The 11,088-nt window shown below is 33.1% G+C and overlaps 1 protein-coding gene across 1 annotated transcript; it reads right to left on the minus strand.

Annotated features, from left to right (window-relative positions):
• Positions 1–2,283: 2,283 nt before the first annotated feature.
• LOC145086322 (octanoyltransferase) lies at positions 2,284–5,043 on the minus strand. The gene is made up of 6 exons (XM_079024076.1): positions 4,799–5,043; positions 4,217–4,264; positions 4,042–4,114; positions 3,731–3,771; positions 2,605–2,664; positions 2,284–2,491 (listed from the first exon to the last, which is right to left on the minus strand). The coding sequence occupies exons 1-6, from the start codon at positions 4,862–4,864 to the stop codon at positions 2,438–2,440; spliced, it is 342 nt and encodes a 113-aa protein (XP_078880202.1). The 5' UTR covers positions 4,865–5,043; the 3' UTR covers positions 2,284–2,437.
• Between the last annotated feature and the right edge of the window lie 6,045 nt (positions 5,044–11,088).

Consider the following 11,088-nt stretch of genomic DNA (forward strand, 5'->3'; position numbering starts at 1 on the left):
ATTAACATTTTTGTTTGTAGTTAAATATTTTAAAAATGACATTTTTTGTTTATCTATAAAAGCTTTTTCTTGCATTTTTCGTTTCCTTTTTGAGGCCCCAGATTCGTATTTTTTCTTTGACATGATTATTAATTATTTAATTAATAATAACTATAAGTATAGAAGATATGGATTAGGATTGTACCGCCCTGAGATAGTGGAAAGCTCAAAAACAAGGGAATCTGTCAATCTGGAATCAGTGAATAATGGAATCTGCCAAAAACATTGTGTTTTAATCATAAGACATTATATAACAGGATGACAAACAAGAATCTCATTAAAAACAAAACCAAATTATGAGGCCAAACAACTTAAACTTTTTAGGTAATCAAGTTAACGGTTATGTGACACCAAAAATATAAATTAAAAACTTTTTCTATTTTGGATGCTATATTTCTAATAAATTCAATTATATAAAATCTAATTGAAATCTCACATGCAATTCCACATTATTGTGCCATTAATCAGGAACAAAACATTGTCCAATAGACCAATACTTTCAGATATTAGTTTATTATGAAAAAAAATCGTTCATTAGATTGCAAAAAAAGGTTAATTTATTATGAAAAAAAATCTTTCAAAAAAGGTTAATGAAACTGATGGGAGTTAGTTTGTGAAGCTTACTAGAAGTTGAAGGGTTTAAAAGGGTTTCTCTTCAAATTATGGGGACGTCATGGAAAATTATCATGCACCCTTTTGTTTCGTTCTATCTGTTTTAGGGGTGAAGCGATGTAAAAAAAACTAATACAAGTATGGGTTTTAATTATATGGTTCCAAACTTTACTATGTTGACCTAAAGATGAATATCTAATTTTACAATACAGTTTAATTGATATGAGATACTCGAAATCAAATAGCATAACAATCAGTATTTTCAAATTTCAAACATAAAACAATCCATGAACCAGAAGATATTATCCGTTACATATGAATCAATCCTTTAACAAATGGCATTCGTGATTGTGTCATTAACCCTAATCAATTCATTCAATTGGCTATTAGCCCCAACTAGATAATTAGAGATAATATAAGAATCAAAAGTGAAAAGTGAAAATACAAGCATATCGTTTCAATGACAACAGAATAGCATCACTGCATCAAATCATCAAAATCAGTGATTTTTTTAGCAATGGAGAAACCTTAACTGAGAATTAAGATCGTGAAGAACAGCGCGTGATTTTGTGGAAGTTTAATCGCTAGTCGTCGCTTGAAGAATGCAATACCCGTGATTTTTTGGAAACTAATAAGCTTGGATCGAAAGAAATCGGAGCCCCTTACAATTGGGGACCCTAAGCCCTACCTTAACTACTAAAACAATAAGGCCGGTCTGTAAGTTGCATGAGTGAAAGCAACCCAAAAAGATCAATGCTATTATCAGATCATTATCAATTATAGTTATTAGCTTAGACACCTAATCCAACAAAATGAACATAAAATCATTTATCTAGTCATTAAGTTCCTTATGTTTAGAAATAGTATGACATGTCGCTGTTATAGTAACTTTTGCTTTTGTTTGGCTGCCAAAATATATCAATTTGTTATGTGTTTTTTTGTTGAGATATTTTTAAAAAAAAATTAAAATGTTATAATTTTTTTTTAATAATTAATATAGTATGACATGTTGCTATAATAGTAACTTTGCGATTATTGGGCTGCCAAAATATATCAATTTGTTATGGGTTTTTTTTTTTTTTTGAGATTTATTTTAACAGTTAAATTGTTATATATATATATATATATATATATATATATATATATATATATATATATATATATATATATATATATATATAGTTTTTAAATAATTAAAATAGTAAGACAAGTTGCTATAATAGTGACTTTGCTATTATTCGGCTGCCAAAATATATCAATTTGTTATGTGTTTTTTTGTTAAGAATTTTTTTTTTATATTATTAAAACGTTATAATAAAAAAAACAAATTAAAAAATAAAGTAGTCCTTTCAAACTTTCTAGAACAATATCCACAGTAAAACATTTAAATAAGAATTATTATTGCAACTTGAAATTTCTTTTAGACCTTAATAAAAAAAAGATACGAAACCACAAACGACCATTTTTGGAGTTCTCTTTGTTGTATTGTATATAAGCATTTAATTACTTATAAAAACGTTACTATATCAAAAAGTATATTTGCTTATTATACAATACGTAAATTGTTTTTATACTCATATATAATGATAACATTTTTACTTAAATTTTTGTTATCTAAGCACTATTCTCAAGTAAAAAAAAAAGTTAAAAATAATTATCGCTGGACCAATCCGCTCAGCTTCCATAAATTACAACATCACGAGTAAATAAAGCAACTTCTATCAAATAAGCGAAAATAAACAGTTCCATAAAAACAAGCATATGAAATTATGAATGATCTAAAATCTTAAGACGAATTAACAAAACGTTGAGCTGCTGTTAAAGATAGCTCCTCAAAAACCTGAAAAATCAATAGATTACCAAACATGAGTTTCGTTATTATATAATTTAAAGCAAAAGAGAGAGAGAGAGAGAGAGAGAGAGAGAGAGAGAGAGATTAAGGTGAGTACTCACAAGCTTCCTGTATACATGTTGGAACGCCTTCACGAACCCCTCTGCATCAGCATTCCCAACCTGTAACATGAACAGAGGACATGACATGACATGACAAGACAGACTGTGTTTACTTTTTAGCGTGCATTGGACTATGACTCGGACTAGACCGATGTTAATGGGAAAAAAATTGCAATTTTTTGTCCACCCAAAAAGGTGGGACCGAGACTCCCTTGTGATTTCTTGTCTGTATAAATGACGTTAATGCCCTTCTCATTCTCATCATCGAAAATACCCCACCCATCTTGTCCCATGTAATAAAAGCCGCTTAAATGTGGGACAGGATGGGGGCTATTTCAGATGATGAGGGCATTAACGTCTTTTGCACAGACGAACGGTCGAGAGCGAGTCTCAGTTTCACCTTTTTTGGTGGGACGAAAAATTTGACGGTTGTGCTTTCATTTATTCGTGTATTATATATAATAAAAATAATGATAGAACTAAATGCAAGAAATAACAATGTGTTTTCATTTATTTATGTGTTATAGTTATAGCATCTTAGTTTTAATTCTCTCAATTACAACATTTTACTTATGATTAATTTGTTTCTTATTAAGGCATTGAACTATGAAAAATCTACCTAATTATAGCAATTGCACTTTCAAATTTTTCTTAGGAGTGTAAGAAATAACACATATCCATTGATTTGTTTATTATAGCATCCTACTTTCATTTCTTTCTATTACAACATTCACTTTGAAAGATCTATTTAATTACAACAATGCCATCTAAAAACAAAGCATTTTTCACTCCCATAAATGGGTATGATTATTCAAATTATATTTTCATAATAAGAAAAAAAAAAAGTAAAATGTTGTAATTTGCTAAATTTTTTAAAGTGAAATGCCTTTGAATCTTGACAAGAAAAAAGATTAAAAGTAAAAGTAGAATTCTATAATTAAGTTTATTCTTCAAACTATAATGCCATAAAAAATGAAAATACAATGTTGTAATAGAAAGAAATTAAAGTAAGATGTTATAATAAACATATAAATGAAACTATGTTTAAAATAAAAAATACTATCAACATATTTTCCTACTAAAATCACCATATTGCATAAAAACATTATGAAAAAAAAAGTTGTACCTTCTTTGCAGCAGCAATCTTTAGTTTCTGCCAAAATGCATCTATTGAAAAGCAACAAATTTACATAAAGATTATATAATAGAGACTACATATTTAGGTGTTGTCCAAACAGAAGGGTAAAATGGTCATTTACTCGCATTCAGACTGTCGGCAACTGGTGGGAAAAGACTAAAGAGTTCATTGAACTGGATAGCTTCCTCCATAAGGATTATTTATTTTTATAATTTACATGAAACCAAAAAAATATTTATCTGTATATCAAGATTTATGATTTAATATCAAGATTACATGGAAATTAATTAATTAATTACCTTGTCCATCAATACCTCCAACTACAGCTTCACTTGATCCCCCTTCAATTTGTGAATTCATCCGCTCTCTTAGCTGTTTTGATTATATAAATTGTTGGAAAAGAGAAATTGAGAAAATAAATGAAGTTTAAATGTTTAATCCAAATTCAAAAAAAGGTATGAAAAAGAAGAATACCCTTCTGGATGCCTGACTTGTTAATTGTCTTTGCATTTCAGACTCAGCCTAAAAATATAAAATTATAACATCAATTAGAACTAATTTGATTACCACCAATAAAATGTTTTTCACAAAATTCAACTTCAGAATGTTTAAGATTCCAGACACTACAAAAAAATGTTTTCTTTTTCACTACTAGATTTGAAATTAAGCTTTCGCTTTGATATACTCTATGTTCTTGAACAAAATTATACTGTAACTTATATCTCCAATTGAAACATAACGAAATCATCCATAAGAATCGTTCGAGATAGACAACAGTAATCAATTCAATTAAACCCTTGCCAGCTTGCCCTTATTGTAATTTGTTACGAACTCACGAGAAAGAGCCACATTAAACCTCTATATGTCAAATTAAGGGCTTTTCAATTGCAAAAGTAGATTGAATTTTGTTGCTTATCAATCACCAACAGGTTTCAAACAAAATTATTTGTAGAAAACCTTAGGGTTATCAATTTCATGAATTAATGAATTAATATGGCATAGATGTTATTTGCGAGCGATTTATAAATCAGATACAAAGAAAAGTGAAAGATTTACATTGTAATCGCGAGTACGGACAACGGGAAAGAGATGAAGAACCCGTTGAAATTCAAGCTCATCCATGGCTTCCCTTTATCTGCGTTGAAATTTTTGGGATTTTCAGAAGCGACGATCACCGTGTTGTGCACAGATTACACAAGGGATCGCAGGATCGTGTCGCTATACAACCTACGATTCCCGCAGATTACTCAGAAAGATATCGTATGCGTGTCGAAGTTCACCTCAACAGATATGGAGGTTTCAAGAGACCCACTTCAAAACGAATCGTACCGGGTTGTGATCCATGAGTGGCAATCCAAACGAGAACCCGGCCTATCCAACCCAAACTAAACCGGATAGGAGTTTGGGTCGAGATTTTGAATTCATTTAATTAAGTAGGGTTAACCCATCTAATTCATTTAATTAAATGGAATGGGTTAATACTGCTAACCAGTTTAATATTTTTAAATATTTTTTATATTTATATTTATTTAGTATTATTGTTTATTTGCTTATCAAATTTTGATTATTTTTTATTTATAAAAAACCATGAGTTTAGTAATCGATACTTAAATTCAAGTTGGTAAAAGTGATGGTTGCGTTATACAGAATTTAGAAATTAAACATTTATAATCTTTTATGCTTGTAAATGTAAACACTTATTTGTGTTTGTGTTATGGACATATAAAGTTGTTATTGTATAAACAATTATTATAACTTTTAAATTGTATGTATTTTTATTTGATGGATTATTTGATTTTTAATGGGTTTTTTGTGAAAATTTAAACGGGTCAACCAGTGTTTAACCTGTTTAAATAGGTTGGGTTGGAAAAACAATAAACAAGTCAACTCAATTTCAACCAATCACCAAAAAGGTTTGGTTGAATTGGTCATTCTTAACATGTTTATTTAAATAGATTGGATTGGGTATAGATTTTCAACCCATTTAATTAAACATGACAGTCTATTTATGACCCAATCCAACTCATTGTCGCCCCTAGATCCATCATCACGTTTAGTCATTTAGTAGGTCTTAGGGGAAATGTGAATCTATATCCTTTAATTATTATTTTTTATTCCATATTCTTTTTTTTTGTTTGTTTAAAAGACTGTATTTTTTATATAAACTTAATATTTTGAGCCAATTTACAATATAGTTCAACTTAATCTTTAGATTAAATTATATAACTCGTCTCTGGTTCAAATGTCGAATTACGCATTTAATCATTATTTTAAAAATTAACTTGAATCATCATTTATATTGTTAAAGTTGCACGATTTGAGTTACTTATATTTAAAAAGAAAAATGACATTCCTTTTTTATCATTTGTCACTCTTTTCTCTTACCCTCTTCCAATTCCTCCCACCCTCACTCTCTTCCAAAATACTTATGGTAATTTATCACCTCTGATGACTATAGGAAACCCTCGACGACTCCAAGAAACCTTTGGCGACACCATCAAACCAACACCAAATTATTTCTCTAAAGACTCCAGCTTGTCTCTCTCTCACACACACATTCTCTCTCTTTCCCAATCATCTCTCTCCTTTATCTTCTTCTTAGATTCCAATTTTCTGCTGAACCTAAACAAAAAAAGGAAGAATGAATTTTGTAACACCCCGTTTTCGCCTAACAGTATAAATGACTGATTACATAAAATATACTTGTTGATATAAGACTATTTGTGATAAATAGTCTTGAAAAAAGTCGTAATAATCATACAAGCGAGAACGTACATATAAAGAATGCCTAAATCTGACTTCATTTGAAGAAGTTATAATTTTTAGAAGTTTCAGCACCACAGTGTACGACACAGAAACCAAAATAGAGTGTCACACCCCAAAACCGGAACGGCGGAAACGATCGGGGGTGGAGGACATCATGTACAGTATCACAAAAAATCATAGTAGTAAACTAGCAACAACATCATCTATTGCATTAATAATATAATTTAATACAAGTGTGTTCTGTGAAGTTTATAAGACATAAAAAATGTAAATCAAAATAAGAAATGAGTCTTGAACAAGCTCCATCTTCTCAAAAGCTGGCATCGGTACCTGTCTACTGATGACCTGAGAATACAAGTTATTTTGAAAGAGTTTATCAGCTTTAATAATGGTAAGTTCATAAGCATTTTAGTGTCATTGTTTGTATCAAAATGTTTGTAACAATGTTTGAAGTATGAGTTTGTAAATGTTTGTAATTGTTTGTAAATGTTTGTAAATGTTTGTAAATGTTTGTACCTCCTAGAAAATCCTATATTTTCTACTAAAAGTAGCCTTCTACCAAGGCCCGACTGTTTTGTAAGTTTGTTTCTCGTAAAAGTGTATAATTTTCTCAAGTGTGACTATCATTAACAAAATATAGTTTGTACATTATAATTTATGTGAGAAGATCACAAGGTGAATGCAATGGGAAAATAATATAGTACTATAGTGTTGTATTGTAGTAACTACTGCTGTACTAACTACCTTAAACCGGTTATTTATTTAGGTATTATGTGATTGGATTGTACCATACTATCGACTAAAAACACGACGATGAAAGACATCGGAAGTAATGACATTTGGCACCTGTAGACCTGCAGGTCCCACTGTAGCTAGCAACAAAGTGTAGGATAGTCCATCCAATATAGATCTATACGCAAATTCACGCTCTCCCTCCAGGAGACTCTGGTTACAAATCGAGCCATGGTAGTGATGACATGCCCCGAAACAGTGGTTCACATTTATGTTATAGTATACTTGTATATGTATTGTATGTACTAGAGTATTGTTTCTCGTTATAGTATTCTCTATCTGTTTCTCATCATAGTATGTTTGTATAGTTTCTCATAATAGTAAGTTCTCTCAGTTTCTCAACATATTATATTTGTATAGTTTCTCATAATAGTATGTATTGACTCATGAATGAACTGACTCTTTATATGCTTCATTGAACTAGAAGTAATGAGTAGTATCTTCAGTAGAATAGTTTGTATGACTGAATGTATTGAACTAAGATAAAAGCCTTTATATCTATACATATGTAAATAATATATAACTAAGGATTCAACGACACTCGGACAAACAACAGGGTACTCTAAGTCCATAACCAAACAAGGAACAAGAAATAAATTGAGTTATTAGTCCTAAGTCCTTCAAACCTACTTATATAACTATATATGTATTAGACATGCGTTTGATAATATATAAGTTTAAAAGCTATAAGAGAAAAGGTTTAGCATATAAAAGTGAGTTTGATAAAGAGTATAACATGTAGAAGAGTTTGATAAACAATTTGAAGAAGTTTGATTGATAAAACAGTTAAAAGCATAGTAAATCCATTTGTTTGATAGTTATTAATCACATGTGATTGATATAATAACTATAATGTTTCAACTTGTATTCCCCCCCCTAAAAGCCTTTAAAATAATTTAAAAGGTTGATTAAGGGGTATGAACTCACCTGTAGTGAGTAGATTGGATGAACAAGTGGTATTGGATGCTAGGTGTCAAGTGAAGACTTGAGCACACACACAGATCCTAGTTAGCACATAACGACGCATATATGCATCTAATTAGTGATTAAGCAACTAATTAAGCAAGTATAGGCACCCTAGAACATGGAAGACACTTTGATTCAAGTGTTATAAGCACAAAGGGTTGCATCTAAGGGTTGTAGGGCTTCACCATGGAGTTTACGGCCTAAGTGTAAACCCCCCATGAATTCACTGCCAAGGGTTTGCGGTCCTAATAAGTTTACAGCCGTAAACTCATGGTAAGTTGTACGATTTTGATGTTTAAGGTCCTTTACTCACTTTGGAGGTGTTCTATACCTAGTTCTAAGGCTAAGGAAGGAATTAGGGCTCATTTGCACCCATCATTAAGGTTTACAAACAAGGGAGATTTCCTTGGCCGTAAACACCCTTTGTTCTTCATTTCTTTGTGTTTTCAAGTCCTTGATTCATCATCCTAACTAATAAACATGTAAAGGAGGTAAGGACTTCCAATTTGAAGGCTAATGGAAGGTGTTTTCGGCCCAAAACACTTAAGTGTTCTTGGTGTTCTTGATGATCTTGAAGATCTAGTTTCAAAAGATGAAAGTTGGATGGATTCAAGTATGAATTAAGAAGAAGTGATGTATAACACTTAGATTGAGTGATATACTTACATGAATGGAAGATTTGAAGCAAAAGTTTCAAGATCCTTAAGAGAGAAATCCGATTTCTTGGGCTTGAAAGGTGAAAAATGATTAAAAATCACTAAGGATCATATATATACCATGGAGTTTATGGCCACCTTGAGTTTACGACCGTAAACTCAATTGTCTTGGCCGTAAACTCCTCTTTTGAGGGCTTAAGGCTTGTTTGGTAGTTTACAAGTTCAATTGACACTTCCATTCACTTATTCCTTTGAAATATTTAAGCTCGGAATGCTTAAATGGACTCCAAAAGTGCTAATAGTTAGCGGAAGCAAGTTTGACTTTGATTGAAATGTAGGGTTTGTACAAGATAGAAATTTCGGGTTGTCACATCATCCCCCCGTTAGAGAGAATTTCGTCCCGAAATTAGAGTTTAAGCCATAACTAGTTACAAATAACGAAGCGAAAAGACGAGGATATTTCAGTTTCATTTGATCCTCGCGCTCCCAAGTGAATTCTGATCCTCGCTTGGCGTTCCAACGAACCTTCACTATCGGGATACAGCTTTGCTTCGTTTTTTTGACCTCTCGGTCCATGATCTCTACTGGTTCCTCCACGAAGTTGAGGCTCTCTTTGACCTCGATCTCGTAGAGTGGGATAACAAGAGTCTCGTCGGATAGGCACTTTTTCAAGTTCGAGACGTGGAAGGTAGAATGTATGTTACTAAGTTCGCGGGGTAGGTTGAGTTCGTAAGCTACAGGGCCGATTCTAGCGAGAATCTCAAATGGCCCTATGTATCTTGGATTAAGCTTCCCATGCTTTTCCGAAGCGTATCAAGCCCTTCCAGGGTGAGACTTTCAAAAGAACGTGATCTCCCACCTGGAATTCTAAAGGTTTCATTTGTTTGTCTGCGTAGCTTTTCTGTCGGTCTCTAGAGGCTTTCAATCGTCATGAATCTAAACGATCTTCTCTGTCGTTTCATGAATGATCTCCGGACCTGTGAGAGTGTTGTCAGGAAGTCGTCCTTTAGCTAGCTGGGTGTCACCCACCTCAGCCCAACACATAGGGGATCTGCACTTCCGGCCATAGAGGGCTTCAAATGGAGCAACCTTGATGTTCGTGTGATAACTATTGTTGTAGGAAAACTCGACAATGGGTAAATGGGTATCCCATGCCTTCACAAAGTCGATCACACAAGGTCGCAACATATCTTCTAGGGTTTGGATAGTTCTCTCACTTTGTCCGTCAGTCTGAGGATGGTAGGATGTACTCATGTCTAGCCTGGTTCCAAGGGAACTTTGTAGCGACTGCCAGAACCTCGAAGTGAATCTACTATCTCTATCGGAGATAATGGATATAGGAACACCGTGCAGTCATACGATCTCCCGAAGGTATGTTCTTGTAAGCTTCTCCATCTTGTCAATTTCTTTGATAGGCAGGAAGTGTGCGGACTTGGTCAATCTATCGACGATGACCCAAATGGTATCAATTACATCCGTTGTCTTGGGCAACTTGGTTATGAAGTCCATTGTGATCCACTCCCACTTCCATTCTGGTATCTCGGGCTATTGTAGTAAACCGAAGGGTTTATGGTATTCGACCTTGACCATAGCGCAAGTAACGCATTTACTCATGAAGGTAGCAATTTCCAATTTCATGTTAGGCCACGAGTATAACTTTTTAAGATCCAGATACATCTTATCCGAACCTGGGTGGACGGAATATCTAGTGTTGTGCGTCTCGGTCATGATCAAGTCTTTGAAGCCACTGTGTTTCGGTGTCAAGATCCAGTCCATGAGATATAAGGCTCCGCCACTCTTGACTTCCAAGTTCTTCTCCATCCCTCTAAGGGATTCACCCGCCATGTTTTCGGGTTTCACAGCTTCGAATTGAGCCTCTTTGATTTTTGTGGACAAATGTGAATGGATAGTCATGGTCAATGATTTGACTCTTCGACCAGAATGTTCTTTCCGACTTAGGGTGTCTGCTACTACGTTGGCTCTACCCGGATGATAACGAATTTCGCATTCGTAGTCATTGAGTAGCTCGATCCACCGTCGCTGTCTCATGTTGAGCTCCTTCTGGTCGAGTATGTGTTGTAAAATTTTTTTGGTCTGTAAAGATAGTGCTTTTCGTACCACACAGATACTGTCTCCAGATCTTCAGAGCAAACACCACTGCTCCTA

This window comes from Lactuca serriola, chromosome 2 (assembly GCF_051521515.1).
Source record: "Lactuca serriola cultivar US96UC23 chromosome 2, Lser_US96UC23_V15, whole genome shotgun sequence".
NCBI lineage: Eukaryota > Viridiplantae > Streptophyta > Magnoliopsida > Asterales > Asteraceae > Lactuca > Lactuca serriola.